This window comes from Meleagris gallopavo, chromosome 2 (assembly GCF_905368555.1).
Source record: "Meleagris gallopavo chromosome 2, MGAL_WU_HG_1.1, whole genome shotgun sequence".
Lineage (NCBI taxonomy): Eukaryota > Metazoa > Chordata > Aves > Galliformes > Phasianidae > Meleagris > Meleagris gallopavo.
Window position 1 is genome coordinate 37884201 of NC_139405.1, and position 22958 is coordinate 37907158.

At 38.9% G+C, this 22958-nt stretch overlaps 1 protein-coding gene across 2 annotated transcripts in view; it reads right to left on the minus strand.

Moving 5' to 3' along the window:
• The window catches only part of SLC35F3 (solute carrier family 35 member F3), a 148149-nt gene extending 125600 nt beyond the window's left edge, over positions 1 to 22549 (minus strand). The window contains exons 1-2 of one of the 2 annotated variants that reach the window (XM_085219717.1): positions 22350 to 22549; positions 21957 to 22186 (exon numbers count right to left, since the gene is read on the minus strand). In XM_085219717.1, the coding sequence (XP_085075843.1) occupies positions 21957 to 22186; positions 22350 to 22402 (283 nt within the window). In that variant the 5' untranslated portion in view covers positions 22403 to 22549. The remainder of the gene's footprint in view (positions 1 to 21956; positions 22187 to 22349) is intronic. The other variant, XM_085219716.1, reaches the window with a different exon arrangement.
• Positions 22550 to 22958: the final 409 nt, after the last annotated feature.

Genomic DNA, 22958 nt, shown 5'->3' on the forward strand with positions numbered 1-22958 from the left:
AAACGCATCCTCCAAATCCCTTAACATGCTTGTGACAAAAATATGTAAAGTTATGCAAAATAAACAATTCCTCTACACTAATTGCAAGTAGATGATTTTATCAGGTCTAAAACTTAATTACAGAAGCTCTACACAATATTTTGGGTTGGCATCTGATAAATATTAAATTAAGCAGTGACATTAAAACCTTGAAGCACTTATAAAGAACAGTACTGCTGGGAAAGCAATAATGGTACCAACACTTCTAAATGACAAAGAAGTAATTTAGACTCCAGCATTTGACAAGCAGGTCCGACCTTCTGGTTGCATTAATAGTACAGGTGTATTGAAACCAAAGATTAACAGCAACATCATGTCAGCTGCAGATTATGAAGAAGAGCAGGAAAGCTGCAACAGAAGAGTGGCCGTGATGTTTAAGAACCATTTAGATAAAGAGAAGTAAGTAAGAGCATTTTTGAAAATTGACTGATTTAGGCACATCACTAACTGCTCAGACCCCCCCACCTCCCCCCAAAAAAGGCTCTACGCATATCTTACTGCTTTGGATGCAGAACAAGTAAAAGACAAAAATAATACAGTAGATCCTAAGTTTTAAAAAATTAAAGGTAATCATGAAGGAAGAACCAGAGTTAGTCTAAGAAGAAAGAGGGAAAAAAAACAGAACTTCCAGATAAAAGTCTAAATGAAAATTTATTTTGTATTAGTAACAGTAATTCAGTAGATCATCTAAAAAGTCCATTAGGGTTAGAGATACTCCTGTCTCCCTGTTCATTTAGAAAAAAACCTTACATCCTAGGTCCAGATTGGAACGAACAAAAATGAAATTATCCATGCTTTTTATAAGAAGGAAATGTGCAGAGGCAGAGAAACAGAAGGGGCTAAGAGGAATCTAAAATACAGCAACAAAGCAAAAATATTTAAAAAAAGGAAATAGAACAAAACCAATGTCAGATAAACATATATTCACAGTCAATTTATTCCAGTAACCAAGGGAATAAAAAGCAAATAATTTAATGAGCAAGTACAGCAGTTAACTGGATTCACTGTTCTATTTCATTGCTCCTCTTGTACCAAATCAATGTCACAGTTTATATTTTAGCAGTACACAAAAACTGAAGGTAAGCCACATAGTTATCTTCACCAGCATTTTTCATAATTTTATTCAAACTGATTTAGCCAAACCAAACTTTTCTCGCTGCTAACAAAGCATTGCAGCGAAGTGTGCAAATAAGTGTCATTTCATAGGTTGCTGCTTTAACCAACAAAATGGGTAGGGTCTCAACATCCCAGGAAAGGCAGAATAAAACAAGGAATTCAACTTGTAAATCAGCACTGAAATCTATTTGTACTTACCCATAGAAGTCCTCTTATCAAGAAAGAAAGTATCATTAGCACAACTGAGCCTGGAGGGGAAGCATTTTCAGGTACTAACAAAAAGAAACTGGTAGAGGGGTAACAAATATAGCAGAAAGCAAATAAAGGAAATAATGCTGGTGTCTTTTTTAGAAAGAAGGAAGGATGCTTAGAAGGAGGTATTAAATAACAGACGATGAAGGGTGTTTCTCCTCACTTCTTTCATTAGTATAGCTCTACATTCCTTGTGTTTTGCTGGATAACTGAAAAATAATAGGAGCATGAAATCATGACAGAACAAAGTACAGCTGCTTCTGACTTCTGCAGCTTCTCATTAAAAAGAAAGAGACATTAAGTCAGGTTATTTATATTTTTTTGTTTACTTTTAATTTCTGCTTAAACCTGTTTAATATAAACTTGCTACAACAGATGGGATAATCTCTCGCTATGAACTAATCTTCACAGTACTTGAGGGGTCCTCCAACCAGTGCAATCAACCTGGTCACCCTGACCAACCTCAGCTAAAGTACAAAACAAAAACAAACAGACAAAAAGCAAAGAAAAAAACAACCAGAAAATAAAAAGATACCCTAATCCAATTTCTATTTGAGAGTGAGAGATTTTGAAACTTGGAAGGTATATAAGTATGACCTGTTCCTCTTTGGATTGCACTGTTAACTCTCCAATCTGGTCATTTTCATCCACGGAAAACAAAAGACATGATCACACACAAGGATCATAGAGCCATTTTCCTTTTCTCATTAAAGTGATTGAAGAACTCCAATTTAAAACAGGAGGCAGTGACTATGGTTCAAGTGATGCTGGTTTACAAACTGCCACCAGTGGGTGAGGCCAAAGACTGACATGCAGCCTGAGTGCAGCAGTGCCCACTGTTGGCTCATTCCAACAGAGAAGGGCTGCCCTCTTCTATGTCCAGACCCTCCTGATCAGCAAAACCTCCTCAACCATTCTCATATTTAGCCCTACCAACTTCTACCTCACTTCTACAATTCTGTCTGGACATCACCCATTCTTCTCCTCACACCTGGCATGAGGTCCAGGCATCTTCTGAGCTGAGAAACATCTGTACCTGGGCCTGTGACGCCCATGCCATTTCCTCATTCTCTCCCACCCAGACACAAATTGGCACGTCAGCATCAGAAGGTCGCCACTGAATGGGCTAGCACATTCCCTGGTTTAGTTCCATAGGCACAGGGGACAAAGGTGTGAGCAGTATGATCAGAGCCCAGTAGCAGATGCCCATTGAAAAGTATGGGAAACTGGGTGAACAATCACAGAGCACCCACTCCCTTCAAACATTTCAGCAAGCAGATATGTATGGACTCAAATCAGAGACTGCATCTAGACCAACACTAGCAGCAGATCCATTCTCCGTAAACATCTTGGTTCCTTTTTCAACACGTTCTGTTAGTTTTTGGCCTCCATATATCCAGGATTATATGACAAAGGTGGAGAAAAGAAAAACTAAAAATCCAAACAAACTTTTAACAAATGTTTGAAAGTTGCTCTCTTGACCATTTAATTGAGCATGGAATAAATAATTCTTTACTTATAGGAAAGACCAGATTAATGATCAGTATTGTAGGCTTCTAATATTGTTTCATGTTTCTCACCTTATCTTATTTTAATTTGTGTCTTTTCAGATTAAAGCTGTAGTATACTTCTGATAAGTTTATTTTAAAATACCTCTTTAAAAAAAAAAAACCACAACCTAAGATGTCCTTTACACTACATTTGCCATGTCTTTAACAAGTTATAAATACATATAGTCATTTAAATAATGACGTAAATTACTCAGATTCTTAATTAGTAATAGAATTGCTGCTTGACATTTATGATGATTAATCTTTTATGTTATGGTTTCATCATGATGCTGTTGGATGAAAATAGGAATTTGATGCAGAAGTTGCAAAACTAGCATAAAAATCTCATTGTTACATTTAATAGAAATTCCCTAAATGTTCTTCAGGGTAAAAAGTTAAATTATAAGCATATATTGAATTTTAAAACAGTTCACTTTACATAGAAATTAAATTATCGTAATGAACAGAATAATTAGTAGTCTGTGTACAGACACTGCCTCATTTGAGGATCTAGAGTAAGTATATTCTTGGAAAACAAACAACCAAAATAGAACATGGGCGGCATCTTCATTGATAAACTGAAAAGAAATTTAAAGCAAAGCAACAACAACAAAAACACATTATCATCTGCTACTGAACTTAGTATTTGATTTATTGAATCAAGTGACATTTTTTCTATTCATCTAGAAAAGACTACAAACACCCAAAGTGGGCTCAGATATTTAAAAAAAAAAAAAAAAAAAAAAAAAGCACTCCCAGATAGACTGCTAAGGACAACTAAGGACTCTTTCCTGATTGACACTTCTCAAATCTTCAGCAACAAACAATGCTGCTGAACTATCATGTTTTAGAAAGTCACTTGTAATTATCTGAATAGATTATAATGTATTTGCTTATTATTTACTTAAAGGGATTCTTTCATAATACATTTATCCCAGGTGTTTATACAGACTGGGTGAAGATCTCCTTGAAATCAGCCCTGCAGAGAAGGACCTGGCGGTCCTGGTGACGAGAAGCTGGACATGAGTCGGCAGTGTGCGCTTGCGACCCAGAAGGCCAACTGTGTTCTGGGCTGCATTAAAAAAAGGGTGGCCAGCAGAGAGGGAGGTGATTGTCCCCCTCTACTCAGCTCTCGTGAGGCTCCATTTGCAGTACTGTGTCCAGGCCTGGGGTCCCCAGCACAGGAAGGATGTGGAGCTCTTGGAGCGGGTCCAGAGGAGGGCCACTACGATGATCAGGGGGCTGGAGCACCTCTCCTGTGAGGAAAGGTTGAGGGAACTGGGCTTGTTTAGCTTGGAGAAGAGAAGGCACCGGGGAGACCTCATTGTGGCCTTCCAGTTCTTGACGGGAGTGTATAAACAGGAGGGGGAATGGCTGTTTACGAGGGTGGATAGTGATAGGACAAGGAGGAATGAGACAGGGGAGGTTTAGGTTAGATATTAGGAGGAAGTTGTTCACACAGAGGGTGGTGATGCACTGGAACAGGTTGCCCAAAGAGGCTGTGGATACCCCATCCCTGGAGGCATTCAAGGCTAGGCTGGATGTGGCTCTGGGCAGCCTGGTGTGGGTGGTTGGTGACCCTGCACATAGCAGGGGGTTTGAAACTTGATGGTCATTGTGATCCTTTTCAACCCAGGCCATTCTACGATATGACATTAAATAACGAAAGTTATGGTTTTTTAAGTTTAAATAAAGAAGAGCAAATTTATTGCTTTTCACCACGCCCATCACTGACACAGTTTCTTAAGGCAAAAACCCACAGTTCTGAAGTTGGAGTCAAGGCACAATTCAATTTTGTTTAAGAAAGTGACATGATTCAATAAACTTTCAAGGGCACAGGCAAGATGCATAGCATACAGTCTGCTAAAACAATAGCAAACAAAAAAAAAGGGGATGTCAGGACCACTTTAGGCTTTTGAAAATCTCCTCTGTTGTAGAAGGAAGAAAATGCAATGCAGTGTTGCTAACTGAACAAGTCTGTTCATTTTATTCAGACTGCTGCAACCTCCCACTTTCAGATATCATCTCAGCACACTTCTGAATTGAAGCACCACTTTGTTACTGCACAGCTTTTAGATTGCCTCAGCATGCATATCCGTAAAAAGACTAAATTCACAGAACATGCAATAAGAAATATGTTTCAACCATATCATACAATATTTAGTTAAGTCTGATACAAAAACAAGAGACATCTTCCTTCTAGATGCTATCATTTGTAGAAGCATGAATTCCAAGGAAAGAAATCCTCCTGGAAGTTAATTCCCAGCATGCTCTCTTACCTTTGCAATGCATGTAGGAACTAAGCCACAGGGGGAAAAAAAAAAAATAATCACAGAAGGGAGACATCAGGAACGGGCAGAGATTAAAGAGGCTGTGATTCAAGCTGTTTATTTCTCATGTTGAGCTGCCTCTATTCCCTGAACATACCTGTTTGCAGGCCAGCTGACCAGGTGTTAAGAAAAAACCCTGCCAAGAAAAGCTAGGAGCAAAGGAAAAGTCATTGTGCTGAATTTAGTCCCCTTCCTCTTGAACTTAACACTCACAGCAAATACAGATGTGGTTTAGCTTACTCATAAAAAATGAGATTCTTGTATATCTCTTCACTACCCACTTCACATCTCAGAGCCTGACTGCACAAGGCATTGATTCATTTTCTTGCACTTTTCACTTCCAGCCTGGGAAAGAATGCATTGTTAAATACTGCTTGTTAATTAACAGAGGAATGCATTAGTCACTTTAGAATTATAGAAGTAAAATCAAGAACTCTGTAAAAGACAGACTGCCAAGCCATACACGGGTGACAGACCCAGGTTTCACACTGGTTTGAGGTCACCCCAACACAATGTGACCATCAGATCTCCCCCAAGTTATAACATAAAGGTCCAAGCCATCCCACAGGACACAAAGACATCAGTACTGTACTGCTAGTCTCTACCAAATAGCCTTCTACAGCAAACCCAAACAATCACCTATTTATAGATGTTATAAACAGGAAAGTTCTCTCAAGTACTTTTTTTCTGTAAAGAAACAAGAAACATTTATGCAACTAATACAGATGTTTCTTTTCCAGAAAAACCTGGAGAATCCACAATGCGTTGCTCGTTAATATGAAACCACAGTCCTCCCTTCCCAGACATGTCATAAGAGCTGTCATTGGACTGTTCTGCAGGCACAGCCTCCCTGAGCCACATCAGAACTACACTGACCTTCAGCAGCAAGATCTGTAGGCACATTATCAGAATTCAGCTAAACTGGAATCATCAGTATTACATACGTAAGAGCACTGATACTTGAAGTACTTTCCCTTGATAGCAAACAAGCAAAACACAAAAAAAAGAGTACAAAAAATGGCAGATTGAACAGAGGTGGGCTGATAAATGGCAAAAATAAAAGAATATACCTTATTCCTGGACAAACCAGCAGCAATGTTCAAAGCCTCTCTCTATTGGCAGGTTATAGTACTTTTCTAAAAAGTGCTGAAGAGAAATATTGAAGAGGTGCTCCTTATGATTAGAGTATGTGTGCATAAAGATTTAGGTATAACATGTGAGTTTGGGCTGTTGCCAAAGGTGTTTGCCACAAGCTTTGTATGAACATTTCTTTTTCATAGCTCTACAGCACTGTGTTGCTGGTTAAGATCAATTCTGTAAGGCAAAGTTCATTAAGCATTTGTCAAAATGACATGAGATGCCTAGGTATCAGTACAGACACTTTCTTCATTTTCAAGATATGGGAATACTTTAGGTTAAGCTCTTTTAACTGGATGAATTTCTCTTGCTCTTACTTCAGACAGGTTTGTTTGCTGTTAGAAGATGCAAGTAGGATGATACCATGTTCTGTTATTCTTCGTTTCTCAGTTTAGTTGCAAAGCAAATACTAATTAGCAAAACATCATTTCATGACCAACTTGCTATCATTATCTAATCCCATTCTACCTTTTCATTCATTCTGAAGTGAATCAATGAGAAACTCAACAATAATCTCCACTGTATGTTGGATGGCCAAAGAAAATGATCCCCTATAATTTATCATGAATTATAAGTACCTTTATCTCACAGCATTCAGTTAAGCTATCGGATTATTTTAAGGCTACATCCAAACCAGTGAGACATCAACTGCCAAAACATTTGTATCAATCATGGAAATTACCAAGTAGCAGATAGAAACATAACTTTTCCACAAGTAATATCACTGCAGTAAGTGCTGCAAGTGATAATGGGTTATATCTTAGTGTTATAAGGTCTAGATTTACAGGAGTACCAGCTCAGAGTAAATGTGTCTGACTTGGGATTTGACAAATGAACTCACTGAAATTATACTTTTTAGTTCCAGCATCTAGCCTGTGGATCCCAGAACTTACTGAATAAGAAGTCATTTATAAATGTCAAAATTCCTCATTGTGATTGCACACAAAGCCCCCTTAAGTTGTGTTGAAGAGACATTTATGTTACTGGGGCAAGACATTTTTTCCATTCAGAAAGTACCTTGTATTATATTTCTGTTTCATATTCAATGGCACATTACCACTCAGTGTTATCACCACATTATTTCAAATTATACTAAGTTTATACATCTCACATTCAACATTATGCACAGTGTCTGTCAGAGAAACTTCTGTAGTATTTTGAAATCATTTTTCAATGCACGTTTCTGCATTAAAACACCTGCCTCTGAATTCTACTCACTACCCAAGCCAGAGAACTTTCTGCCATTTTAAATACATTGTGGGTTCTTACAGACTTCTTAGCACAGCATCTAGAACAGGCTAAGGTTTAGTCATAGGAAAATAGCACAGTTTTATTTTCTGATGCCTTCCTTCTGCCTTCCTAGACAAGCAGAAGTAAGGTAAAAAGGACATTCAGATTTCCTTACTCATTTTTCCATTTTTTCTATGAACACCAAAGAGTGCTGTATGCAGTTCAAAATAACTGCCTGTCAACCCGCAATATTCAGTGCTGCAACCACAGAAAAGGCTAAATTAGGACTTCTGTAAAATGCCTTAGATGAACAAATCTATAGCTACGATACAGACAATAAATTCAGTGCAAAACTAATGGGCAAGCAAAACGAATTAAATGATTAGAAATGGAGAGGGAAAATTGGCTGTAAGAACAATCAGCCAGTGCAAAGAAACTACCCAAAAATGTCAGTGTGGATCATTACATAATGTACTCTCAGGGTACTTGTTATGAGAAAACTTAACTGTTTCTATTCAAGGACAGTTTTCACCAAGGTAATGCTGTTAAAATCCCAAAAGCATAAACTAGCACTGCAAGCACACAAATTGGAATCAATGTGTTTATACTCAAAACAATGAAAAAGTTCAGAGCACTGTAACATCAGGATTACAGTTTTGACTTGGATACACATGGTCTTATGCATGCACAGACTAAATCACTAAGCAAAGGAAGGGAGAGAGTACTGTGGATTCCTGTCTTGCCTTCCTAAGAACACTCCAAGTGAGGGAAAGGTACCTGAGCCTCAAGTTTAATTTGATCATAAAAACGTGGTACCTACAAGTTCTTTTCAAATATTGCATTTGGGATACAGAGTATACCTATCTTTTTTAGACTGGTTATTTTAAGCTGGATTCTACAAGCTTGTGCTGCTTAAGTAGTATTTTATTCCACTGAAATCAACAGAGAATCAATATAAATAAATCAAATGATGTACTTGGTTTGAAGAGTGTTTCACACTTAAGGAAATAGAACTTCTAACAAACAGGATATCAAAGGTCTAATTTTGGTGCTATCATGTCTAATTGCTCAGAAATGTTACCAAATATTTTTTCCTCACATAACTCAAACATCCATCAACTACTTCATACAGTTTTTAATTTGCATTAAATAAATTGCAAAGAACCCCCCCATCACAAGGATTTTGCCTTATAGATGGACTGTTCTAGCAAATTTAATTTCTCTACACATGTGAATTACTTTGGATTACATTACATCCTGGAAAACTGACAAAACCAGATTGATGAAAAAAAAAACCCAACAAAAACAATGATTATGTTATTATGTTGGGATGCACAAAATGAATTGAGAACTGAATTATTTTGAGCCACAATTAAATCATCTACATATGCTCAGAAAAAATATTTGCTTTATTTACATAGAAATTGACTTTCAATATGTATAAAACAGCAGCGATGAAATCTTCTAGATTACTGTAATTACCACGGACAAACAAAAACAATGTTTTGTGTAATGAAGAGTAAAAAATAGGTATTTTCCACAAAATGTTTCATTAACAGTCAGTAGAAATCAGTTATTTGGAGCAATACAAATAATTTGCATACTAGAAGTTTACATACACAAATTCACAACTTTATTCACAGCTGTTATGAAGCTCAAGTTACTCATATATACTTTTTTTTCATGCCTGAAACTCGTGTATTAATAGTTGCAGAATCTCCTCAGAACTCAGTAGCTCAAAGGAAATACAACTAGCTAGTTACTTAACTGCAGAAAGAAAAGGAATTTGAAGACCCATCCTTTAAATATAAAGCAGATCTATCTTTTAAATATAAAGCAGATGTGTGACTGTACTTACATCCACAGGTATTTTCAGTTATTATTTTAATTATCAGATTAAGTCCTTAATATTTTATTAGCGTAACATTACTAAATTAAAAATCATGAGAGGTGAAAAGTAACTACTGTAAGGTTTAAACTTTGTTCAGTAGTTAGTCTCAAAGGCTTATAAAAGCAATGCTGAGAAATATTATTTGAAGTAAGTAATGGTTGGGAATTGCTCCAATTTTGACTCTGAAAAGGTATGTAATGAAAATATACTTAAGAGATAGCAGAGTAATTTAACCTGTAAGACATACATAAACAGTGACAAAAAAGCATGAAAGATCAGGTATTAAAAGGTTGGCTGTTGTCAGATAAATTGTCTAGCTTCAACAATGAGCTCAGCCCTATTCAACTCATTTGCTTTTAGTAAAATTAGCTCCTATTGCAGAAAGCAGATTACAATGCAGCTGGTTTTACCTTGTGCTGAGATATACACATTTGAAGTGAAAGAAGCCTTTCTGCAATTAACTGATGTTTTTGTATCTTCCAATTATATCTCAATGCGCAGTGATTCAGATGGAGCAGTTAATATCCAAGGTACTGACTAATAACAACTCTCTTGGTATAAATCTCTTATTCTTGTACACTGGGCATGCAACCTGGGCTAAGTTTCTGTCAAAACTCCAAAAGAAGCAAATGTTTAAAATCAGATTTGCAACAACATTTGTGATTAAACTGGTTCAAAACAAAAAGAGGTAAGGCTCTTATACTCTTCTCACCTAGCGTAAGGATTTCATTTTTTTTATGCTTGGGGATCACACACCCACTCTTTAATCACCTCTTGCATAGAAAAAAAGTGAAGAAAACAAAATAATTTATTAGATTGACAGATTAACTACAATGGAAATGAACTTAGCTGAAAATAAATTTACTGTACGTGCTTACATAAACAGTTACAATGGGATTGATTTCAGCTGCAAGCTGGGACCAGATTCAGCCACTTTGCACTTGCATTTGAAAAGTGCAAAAAGGCATTAGAATAGAAGAGATGCTGAACTTGGGACAGCACATTATGTTTGTGAAAATACTTCAGCTAGTTTATTCCTGAGATTACCTGGAAGTTTTAGAGCGTCCAAGCCCAAAAACTGCCCAGTTTTCACAGACCTATTACAATGACATTGAGATCAGAACCCTAATTTCCATTCAGGCTGCAGTATTCAGCAAGCCATTAGTTGCTCATTTTAGTCAGGCAAAATTCATTTTGGCTTCTTTCAGACTCGTACCAGTATGAGGACTAAGTGATTTCAATCTCTGGAAATAAAACAAAGACATGAATAGTTGACCCAACCGTCCAGCTTTGCTTGGTAGATTTTGAAGCTTACCAGGAAGTTTCACCACGATGCATTCTGTAGGCTACTTGCATGTTTCTGTAGTGGGATAGTTTAACAACAACCAGATACCGAATCTGAATGTACAACATTGTTACTTCAGTGTCACTTCAGCTTTCTTCAGGAAAACACTACATGCTGTTCTGTGCCTACATTTACATGGAGGGCTGTTTCTATGTGTTTCTCTCACACCTAAATTGATTGAGTCAGGGTTATCAAAGCCTAACCGCTCTTCTTGCTGATAAACAAGAACACCTTCCTGCTACTGTTCCAAAAGGCTCCAGCACAAATCCATCCACTGTCCCCTACACTAGCATAGGTCCTCCTCTGAAGTGGAAAGACACTAACAATGATTTAGCATTTAGGATAAACAAAGGAGTGGGGCTTAGGGAACCAGCTATTTTCTGTTTGTTAACAGCCCTGTTTGAGGATGTTCTCCTCCTGTTCCATTGCTTCCTCTGCGTGCTTTGTTGAGGTCTCAATCCTCAACTCCTACAACTACAAATAGCTGTAGATGTGTTCTTCCTCCTTGCAACACACGGCACTGAGTAGCCAGCTTTCTAGACAATAATAATAATAAAAAAGAATAGTCTCTTCTTAATTGCTGTAGATGCTTTCTACCTATGTTGGGACAAGCTATTAAGTGCTAATTAAATACCAACTTTGAGATGAAAGAAAATTAAAATTGCACATCTATTAAAAGAAATCATTATTCTATAATTTAAACAGAGCTTCTCAGGAACATTCAATAAAGACCATGTATGGGTAGGTGTAATACGATGCAGTTGCCTTAGGAACAGATGATCAGCACATAAAGCAGAAAGCCAGCTTAAAAAGCAAACTCAAAGACTTAAACCTGATGAGCTTGACTTGAATAAGGTTAATGCAAGAAGTATCATGGACTTGGCAGGGATTAATCTCATACAGTTTTTCTAATTTTCTCATATTTGTGAGCACAGAGCTGAATAATACGTTACTTTGAGCAAGAAGTGTTCCAGTAGAGATGCTTTTCCCAGTTTCCTTTGTGCAGTAATTTCATCAAGAAGTAAAAGGTTCCTGGGGAGTCATAAGAAAGTCTAGGTTTACACTCTAGAGATTCTGATATCATTCCCACTTCTAACGTATTTTTATTATGTAGACAAGAGATAATGCACTTCTAGAGAAGTGTAGGATGTTGAACAATTTGACATGCAGAAAGAAAACATCATCTGCTATATGTCATTTTAAAGTAATATTGCTAGAAAAGATTCCTATAAAGATGCCATGCAAAAATATTTTCATCTTCTGAGCTTTCTAGGAATAAATACAGGATGCCTAATACTGTTTCCAAAATTATTTCCAGTGAAATTCAATTTCTAATATACAGTTAACCAAAAGAGAAGGTCCCAAATATTGATCCCAATACAATGCTTGTGATTTGTATTTGTTTCTTGTCCCTAGATTTCTCTGCTGAGAACATACTTCTTCACACTGCCATGACTTACATTCCATTTTTGTTTCTATTTGGAGAAATATTAAACAGAAGACTACTCCTCAATGTACAAAGTCCGAACACATACAGAGCCTTCTACTTGTTGGCTTCACTATTTGCCAGAAGTAAGGGATTTTCTACAGATACTGAACAACATGTAACTAGGGTATAAAGTTTACAACAGCAAAGTATATTTCCTTTCTGCGTGACACAAGAAAAGCAAATACAGAAGTTGTTTATTAAATAAACAAAGCAGCTAGGAAATAACTTTGAACAAGTTTTTGGTTTTGTTTTTCAAAAAAGTAACAAAATTTCAAATTTCTTCCTCGATTTTTAGCTTTCTGGGACAATTTTTATTAAGGTCTTCAAATGACAGCAAAATAATTTTATGAGCAGGAGCTGGAAATCAAATTCTATGTTGCACTTCAAAGAGGATTATTATAGGCCTTACAAGCCAACCAGGGGAATACAGTGATTTGAGATGTATTGGTGCCCTCCTCATACATTCTCCCAGGATAATGCAGCAAGCTGGAAAAACTGACCAGGAGTCAGATAGCCTCCTGAAGTCCCTTGTGCTGTGCAACAGTAGTTCTATTTTTCCGTGTTAATTTATGTACACAAATTCATGTTCATATAGTTAGAGCAGGACTTCAATAGTATGTCCACCTTTTCTTTTTCCAGTATGTCCACCTTTTCCTAGTTCTACTTTACTTTGAAATTTCTCCTATTTAACTAGCATCTGTATTTCTTTACATTATAAGCTTTCTGTTTCTAAAAGGAAGAAAGATCCTCAACTGAGTAGTCACTAGGATAGCAGGATATTGTTAAACACTATATAACAAAAAACAAGTTCAGCAGAAAGACAAGGAAAAACACATCTGTTGTCATTAATTACTGTTCCATGGAATATGCTACCTGAAACCATAAGTGGTAACTATTGTCTAGATACATTCAAGACAATTACCAGAAAGACTATATTACCATGTTAGTTTGCCCTAAAAAGTACAGGTATTAAGGGTTGTATATTCCAACAAATCAGCCTCAAAGTTTTCAAAAGACTTGCATGAAGTGAGCAGAAGAATCAACGAAGTCATAAAGCCATGATGAATCTTTATTTCCTGGCAAGTAACGGTGCAAGTAGTGGATGAGTGATTTGAATTCTGAAACTACTTCAGCTAGAGTAGAAGTCTGTAAGCAGCTAATCCTACTGAATATAAGGATTCAGGACATGACCATGAAGACAGCATCTTGTAAGCTCAAGATCTCAGAAGGGATAGGTAGGCTCTTAATCCACTTAGCACCTGAGCACGAGCCCACGATCCATTCATACAACTACATGGATCTGGCAAAGCCACATCACAGTATGCTGGGGCTCACAACAGCATTGCTGCCAGCCAGCTTAAAAGTAAAATGTATAGATGTGCTCCAGCATAGACAGAAAGCAGACAAGTTCAGCTTCCACACTGCTTTGATACCTTTAGCAGTTGTGTAGGAGATGCTGAGGAAAAGCACCAAATCAGAGCTATTTCCAGTGTCAAAGCAGAGAAAGAAAAGATAAAACTCTTTGGAATACTACTATTGAATTACCTCTACTAGCTATTATTTATATGGTAGTAGGATTGTGAGGATTTTGCAACACTTTTCAAAATGGAAAACAAGGTTGCTCCGTTTAGACGTTAAGGCCTGTTTTCACAAACTATTGCACAAGAACCAATTACAGCAATGAGAATGGTTAATTGCAAGACCAAGGCCTTATTAGGAAGAATGCAACTTTTTCACTTGCAGTGAGTTACATGCCCTGGTTCTGGAGGAGCTCAAAGAATCAAATTATCTTGCCTTGTATGATGGTCTTACTGAGCTAATATTTCCTGTTGGCTATGTGATGTCATCCTTATTTTTCCAAATGTTAAGCAACCTAAATCCCTAAACTACTGAAATAGGCATTATCAGAAAAAGCCTGATTCTTACATTGAGCAAAAATAGTAATAGGAAAAAAATACAACTGGATGAAAAATAAGAGAGATTTGGTACAGAAATCAACCCTATGATCCTCAAGGCCAGGAGAAAACTGAAGAGTCTGAAATCACTTAAGTGAACTTTTTTTTTTTCATAAGGGGAGATGGCCAAGTGCAGCATCCAAAGTTTAAAGAAAATGAATTCAGGGAACATCATCCCCACAACCAGGTTCTACAATAAGATAGAAATTTATCTGCAGATCGTGGTTCCCACCCATGGAATGGTTAGCCTTCATAGGATCTTTCTCCACACCAAAGAGCTCATTTACTGTTCTCAGAGTTGTAATCATTCACTGGCAATAGTAGAAAGCCTACAGCTTCTACTTCCAAAGAGAGGGCCAGAACTACACCCTCAGATCCTTTAGTGGAGAGCTCTATGCAGGAGGGACAAAGTTGCCTTTATATAACTTGTCCCTCCCTCTTTTCATCCTGAGACCTATTTGACTTCCATTAATTGGCAGTAGATAATAGTAGCTTGTGATTTACTTCAGGAATATGAAGTAAAAACACCTCATATTAAAGACAGATTAGATCAGAACAACTAGAATCTGGTGAAATTACTGTTGAGGCTAATGGGCTTCAATGGCAATGCACTAAGCAATTTCAAGAAGATATACATCTGGAACCAGTAGTCCTTTCCTTGTGTTTTTGTCTTTCAGTAATATTCCCATTACACAACAATATCTGATATTACAATATTTCAGCACAAACTCTGCAGCCAGATTGCAACGCTGCTACACATATCACAAGGTACACTCCAGATTTATTGTAGAAATGTCCTTGACACAGGAAAGATTCCTCAATAAAGACAAATACAGCTTCAAAAACTTGATGCAAAATTGCTTCAAAAATAAACATTTGTTTAACCCTTAATAGTTCCCAAATACCTTTCAAGCAAACTAGTTTACTCCCTCATTATTCTGTATCAATAGGCTGCCTTTCTACTAATAATCCATTAGTATGGATTCAAGACATTAATTACTCAACATATTCACATTTCTACTTAAAATATAAACATACACATCTATATATACATTCACACAATTCACCAGCAAAAGGAGTCTAAAATGCCAGTTAACACTTCTTCAGACTTGCTAAGGTGAGCCTCAGCTTCATTAACACAAGTAGTCCTAGTAGATTTTCACAATAGAGACTTCAGTGGTATATTCCACTGAGAAAAACAACAACATTCAGTGATAACATTTTTGCTAAGGGATATAAAGCTAATGCTGAAAGCCAAGAGCTCCCTAATTACTGTTCCATGAACTTTTATGCAGAAGTAGCATGCTACACATGGCATGTAATTAGAGCTGCATGGAAGAAAAAAATGTAGAAAGCAACCAATTAATTTGTTTAAATAATCAACAAACAAAAAAGTATGCATTTTGTAGGTTGCAATTGTTAGTTCCTTCACTGTAAAAACTCAATATTAAAAAAAAAAACAACTTTACTTACTGCCTAGCTAAAAGTGGTGGTAATAACACCACTTAATTGTAGTATTTGTTTACTAAACTACAATGTGTTTAGTAAACACATTCACTAAACATTTGCAGTTTTCCAAACATTTACTAAATGATTCAAAATGTTTAGTAAATTAGACTAAATTACAATTTGCTTGATTAGCCCACAGAAAGTTTAAAACTTGAAATCCACGATTAATTAAGCCCAAATTATAAGAGGAAGCAGCTTTCTGCTTAATATTGGCCCAAAGATATTTTCCTTACCACCTGAAAAAGTCAGGGAACCTGGTCTTTTCTCCATCGGAATCGTCTCAAAGAAGAAACTTAGAACAGGCTGTTTGATCTCTGCCTAAATATCTGTGCAGTATCTCTGTGGCTGCTCAGCCTTAATCCCCTGTACTCCTTTGCCCTATCTGCCCTAGGCCAGATTTTGGTCTTCCACTCTCATTTTCAACTGCAAAGACACTGGAGAGTTAAAGTCCGTAGGAGCCAAGGGGCTCTCTTACCAATAGAAAAATAAAACATAAAAGAAAGAAAAGTCTCCCTTAGCATTTTGGGACATCCATTGCAAACTTAGGATCAGGTCTCTGGAGTATTTTGATAGAATATTTTTGAGAACAGTTATTCTCAACTACAATGAATGCCATACATGTGGAGAAATGGCTCCAGGAGCTTTTGCGTGAGCTGTCACGTGAATGTAAGCCAGTAACAGTTCTGGTTTATGTAAAATCACACATAGATTTAGCTTGCAACAGACAACTAGAGTGACAGTTGAATTAACTATGCCATAATACTTTCCAAGTTGCAATGCAATCAATTACTATTCTTTTATTTTGCCTGTAAGAGCGACCAGGCTTTGTTTAGCTTTTTCTGCTAATGGAAAAATTAGTTATGTTAGTATTGCCAAAGAGCATCAAAAAGAAAAAATAAATTAAGCCTTAAAAACCATAAATCTGGCTTAAAACAATGAGGTAAGGCACATATTTTTACTTCTCTTTTAAACTCCTGGGGGATTTTGACCTATAAATTGACACCAGGGCATATATCCAAGTCTTTCTAAAATATCTAGAGGTTAGTCCATGTTCTCACCTGAAAACCACGATTCTCATGTAATCACTTGAGCTTAGGAACAGCAACATGCAGGGTATCATCAAAGTACTGCATCAGTTATAAGCATGACCTTCATATTTATGTAGTGGAAAACAAGTATCAGTTTTAATTTACTTGCTCACAGTTGGCCTGAAGATGCCTTTCCCTGGAGAGAACTGCTCCTCCGTTTCTGTCTTTGAACTTCTGGAGATTCCTGTATGCCAGCTCAAAAACAAGGTAAGTTCTCACTCAGCTGTAAATACTACAAAAACAGTATGTGGACAAGTTTCACACATTAGTATTTTTATCTTGATTCATAACCCCATTGGATTTGCTTTTAACAGCTGTGAAAATTACAGCATTCAGCATGAATTTCACATGAAAAGCAGACCATAAGGAGAATCAGCTGTAAACACTGATCTTCAGCTGTATAACTTCTATTTGTACAGCTAAAATCTCATACTATTACTTAGTTCAAACCAATACTCCCTTGAATGGATATCTAAGTTCAGTAATTGTGACATTTTCATAGTCAGACATTCATGCTTTCTGAGAAACATTCTGAAGATTTGTAAGCTAATGTGTTCCAAAATGTTGTTTATATTACACTGGTAATAGCATTTAATTCCATCTCCAGGTCAAGACCTTCTGTGCTACATGCTGTACGAATAGTAGGCTGATAATCTGGGCATTAAAACCACACAGCTTATTGTGTTGTTGAAGCAGCAGTAGAGAAACACGGAAAATAAAGAACCACTCTTTAGCTAGCAGGGAGGAGTAGAGCAGGAAGTATTCAAAATTGGTGGACACAATCTTTCCATTCCACTGGAAGAACAGCAGGCCGCTTAAAAGAAGTCACTGCAACAACCTGGAATTACATACCAGGCCAAAGTCTCAGAAATGTTCACAAGCCATCAACTATATACTGAAGTCAACTCCTACTAGATAGCACTGAGGGGAATTAGAAGTACACGCTATTTTCCTAGTATTCTTTCTGAAGGTAGCACCCGTAACCACACAAAGTATGGAACTGAATAGAAGTGTGATGCTAAGAGATGCTAAAAGATGCTAAGAGAGCAGGCATCTGAAAGGCGAGAGGGACAACTATAACCCTGATTTGCCTGTAACAAGTCTGTATTTAAGAACACATCCTAATGATACAGTCCCTCCTTTAGAATACAGACCCTAATCTTAAACAAGGAGTAGATGTGTGTAGATGATCATTTAAAATACTAATCACATAATGACAGACTGTGATATTAAATAAGTACAGAACAGTCCTAGCCAATGTAAAAAATGACATGACAGCGGTGCTAGCTGCGTGTGTTTCAGGTGGAAACAAGCTTCCCATCAACTGCTACAGTAATAGAAAGTCTTCCATACAGATCAGCAAGACAGTTCAACAGTTCGGTGACAGCCGTATGTTTCAAGTGCAGAAAAGTTCTTCGGTAATATACTTCTAAAAAGCACTTAGAAGCCTAATTCCCACTGTGGTATCAAATGGAAACTTAAAATATGGTTGTTCACCTTGTCTTTTCTGTCAAACATAACTCACAGGCTTTTAGAAAGAGAAACCATGGTAATTTATTTCACCTCCATGAAAGAGAGCAGCACTGATGATACAGCCCTAACAACGGTTTGATCTACAAACAACAAATAGGCTGTTACTGGGATCTACAAATTCTGTCTTTTTTTTTTTTCTTTAAATGAAATTATTTGATCTCTATGTGCTAATTAAAAAAAGAAGTCAATTAACATACTTCTCACTGATATCAATGATTGCATAAATGCTGAGTACTATCATTGACATACCTGTATCAGACTATGATTCTACAGCATCTTGCATATTTCTCCCCCCTTGCCGTTGCATTCGAGAATTTAAGTCAGATGCTGCAAACTATCCCCGTGGAAAAAAGTACGAATATTTGATTTAGACTCAAGAGCAGTTATTCCCATGTTTACTTACACTGAAACTCAGTAGCAAGAGTTTCAGAAAAGAAAGAGCTGCTAGATTGGATTGTGCCACACTCCTGTCCTCTTCCTGAAGATGGGCAGAGGCTATGAAGAAAAGTGCAAGAGACCCTCAGGAGAAATATGGTCCACCTCTCCCACTAATTTTTATTCTGAACAATGAAGCTTAATATTCTCTCCAATATTTTCTCAAACTATTGTAATTTATAGCGGTGGCGAGATCAACAATCCCTTGAATTTGTTATCTCAAAAACAGAAGATATGTTTCTTTTTCCTATTTTTCCTATTATTAACTGATGGCTTTTCAGCGTTAGTGCCCATCTGTTTTTCTCTTACGACACAGTAAGAAATAAAACTCTCTATATGCCTGAGCAACATGCACCAGTACCTTACACACTGCTGTTCTTACCTCTTTAAGATGAACAGCCAAAACTCTCAAGACTCTTTATAGACTGTCTGCATTCTTTCCCTTACTCATCTTAGAGCCTTCTTTAATTTATTTTTTTTTTTTAAATAACCAATATTGCACAATATTTCACCAGGCTGTATCACTAAATTCTCGGAAGGCATCATAATAACACAAAAGCACATTACATTATTCCAGTTCCTAAAATCCAGTTTGCAAGTACAGACAAACAGCAGAGGTCTTCACTGAGCTGCGTACAGTCCCAGCCTATTCCCTCTTACAAGCTCATGAAGTGATGTGAAACTTCATAGGCTGCACTGGTCTTTTTAGCAGTTTCAGGGAACAGGAATCTTCTATTTGTGATACTGAGTGTCATTTGTTAGCATCTGGCTATTCACCTGACTCAGTCAGTCCTCCTAGAGCAATGCAGAGTCCTTTCCTTTTCTATCCAATCTATAATTTATGATTTTGGCAAATTTTCACTTCTTCCTCCCCTCTTTCCATCTTATTTATGAGTATATGAAACACAGGCACTGGTCTGTAACCTTGAGATATCCCAATCTCTTTTAAAAGGTCAGTCCTTTACCCCAACAGAAGTAGTCTCCATGACAATTCGGGGATCGTGGCAACACTCTCACTGATTACCTTTCATGGTTACCTTCATGGAGTTTCATTAAAAACTAACAGAGCTTCCTGGATGTCTCAATTTTAAATACATATAAACAGTCTAAATGATGTATATGAGGAATACTGCCTTGTGTGGAAGAAAAAAAAAAAAATAGAGAGAGAGATCTAGCCCTGCAGATGATTTAATTACAATCAGACCATCATAGAAATATGCAGATAAAATTTGATCACATCAGACAAGATTACTGACTTGTTTTCTAGAATGCAGATTCATTATTCATGCAATTCATTAATTACACTCATTATTTACGGAGTGCCAACAACACAAATGTCTACAAGCACACACAATAAGATGACAAAAAGCACAAGGGAATAATTTGAGCTTAATAAAAAGTTGTTTGATTGCAGTTCTTGGGCCAATCAAACCACTTAAATTGAGAGTCACAAGGAAAATCCGTATCCAAAGCCTAACTGCCTAAACTCCAATCAATGGGCTATTTAAAGAGGTTTCAAAGTAGCTGTTCCAAAGTTATTTTCCCACTTTAGAGGATTTACCCTATTTACGTGCATTCAGTCAGCTCTTCAGCTGATACACATCAACATAGCTCTGCTTCAGCCATGCCACTTTATATCAGATAGAGAGATGGAACTTCTTTTTTGGGTGTGTTTTTTTTTTGAGGTGTTTTTTTTTTTTTTTCTACATCTCTATCAACTCAAATTGACAATGACTTCCTATCACCTATCATTGTTAGGCACAAACTTAAGAAACTCAGACAATTTCGGTATTTATGTTCCATTGCAACTCCAGTATGCATTTTTGTTATTCAGAATGAGCTACAAGAGAAAATGCAACGAGACTAGCAAGCTTAGACTTGCAATTAACTTCTTCAGACACAGTTATACATTTCAACACAAAGTTGTAATTGAGGAGTTCGCATGACCTTTATTATTTCAGAAGGATCTGCCACAGTGGCTCAGTGCGACTTCAGCTGGACTATTAGGCACTGTGTCAGATCCAGGCACCAACATCCAACTGAATCTGGCACCAACACACCATCTGATCCTGAAAAGCTTCACTCTCAGGAATGGTCCCCACCCACGCAATGGAACCGTTCTTACAGAAATTTCATACTCCCTGTGAGTAAAGTAGCAAATATCAGATATTTGTGTTGAAAAATAATGAAGGGAAAAAAAAAAAAGGCTCTTACAGAAGAATTTTCATCAGTAAAGCCCTATTTACAATCAAAAGTAGCTCCTCCTCAGTGAAAAAATGGAGCAAATACTGTGTACCACGCTTTCTTGCATCACTTTCATTATGAAGCACACTTGCAAGGAGATCATCCATGAGCAAACATTTCAGAATGTTTACACTTCATACTTAGGAAAGCACAACGTGAAAGCAATCACTTGGTCAGAGCCCACATACCCAGCAGAGCGACCACTTCTGTTAGAGCCCGATCATTTCAACAACAAAAACTCTGCGACAGACAACGTTAAAACAACCAAAGATACTTTTATGACTTCAGTTAATGGGTAACTTATTTTTAGAGCTCCTGAAGTCATGCACTTATCCCCGTGGAGATAAAAGACAGGCAAGAGATAGGGAGCGTTACATGCGAAAGCACTAGCTGCAGTATCACAGCCCCCCGAGGTCTCACTGCCTTTCTAAGTCATGCCTATGGGGAACACAGCTGGGCTTCTCCTCGCTGATATCGTAGTAAGTTTCTTGCTCAAGTGTAGAAATACAGAAGAAACAGTTCCACAGACGCAAGAAAGGCATAAAAAACGAGATGAAACGCTGTGAAAAATCTGACAGTCTCCTAAAACATCACTTTGGAAAACAGCGTGCGGATGAAGGCGGAGGGGCTGCCACAAACACAGAGATCAACTCCCCAGGCGCTCCCGCAGCGCTGCCACCAGCACCCCGTCCCTCGGTCTCACCAGCGTAACTCGTGGCTGCGGGCACTCCCGCACCCCAGTCCCTGCCCGAGGGCTGCGGGCGCAAACTCAGCCTCCCCCCTCACCCCCGGCAGCCCCGCGCCGGGACTCACGTTTGTAGCTGGCGGCCCAAGGCTGGTAGCCGTAATAGCCGGTGATGCGGAGGATCCTCTCCTCGATGGAGGTGAGCCCCACGGAAGCGCTGGTGAGATCCTCCACGGAGCGGGACCACTTCAAGTCCTCTTTGATGGCTTCGTCCACCACCAGGTACTTGAGCTGCCGCAGCTGCGGGCTGATGTCGGACAGCCGCCGCGGGCTGACATCGGGGGAGCGCCGCATGCCGCTGGGGGACGGGAGAGGGCCGTCAGGGGCCGCCGCGCGTGGTCCGAAGGGCGGCGGCCCCACGGCTCCGACAACTTTTCCCGCTGGTGCCGCGAGATGGGCTGGGGTGGGATGGGGGGGATAGCTGTCCCGGTCCCTCCCGCCCGCCCCGCGGCCGTACTCACAGGGTGGCTGCTTTGCCCCGCGCGGAGCCGTTGGGGAACTCCCGGATCCCCATGGGGAGCAGCAGCGAGGGCTGCGGGGCGCCCAGACTTCACGGCGGGGCGAGCCGGCGGTGCTCACCGGCAGGTACCGGGCGAGAAGGAGGCACGGAACGGGCGAAGAGGCTGCGGCCACCGCAGAGGGTCCCCGAGCCGGCACTGCCCGGCGAGGAGAGGCGGGCAGGAGAGGGGCGGGCCGCCGCTCCCGGCTGCGAGGCGCTGCCGCCTGCGGAGCGCGCCCTGCCCGGCCCCCGCCGCCGCCCCGCGCCCCCCGCCCGCGCGCTGCTGCCGGCCACCGCCAGGGGGAGCCCCGCGCGTGCCGTCAATCGCCGGGTGACGGCCACGCCGCGCGCCCCCTGCCGGCCGGTCGCGCCTCGCGGGGAGCCTTCGGCCCGGCAGTAGCGGCGATCTCTCTCCCCGCCCGCTGGGAGCGTGAGAGAAGCGGTATGGCTGGAACCGGCCCGTCTCTCAAGCACAGGTTTTATACGCAGCCTAACCTCGAGCGTAAAAGCAAGCAGTGGAAGCGCTCAGTAAACATACAAGCTTAAAGGAACGTCAGTATGGATGTGCGCT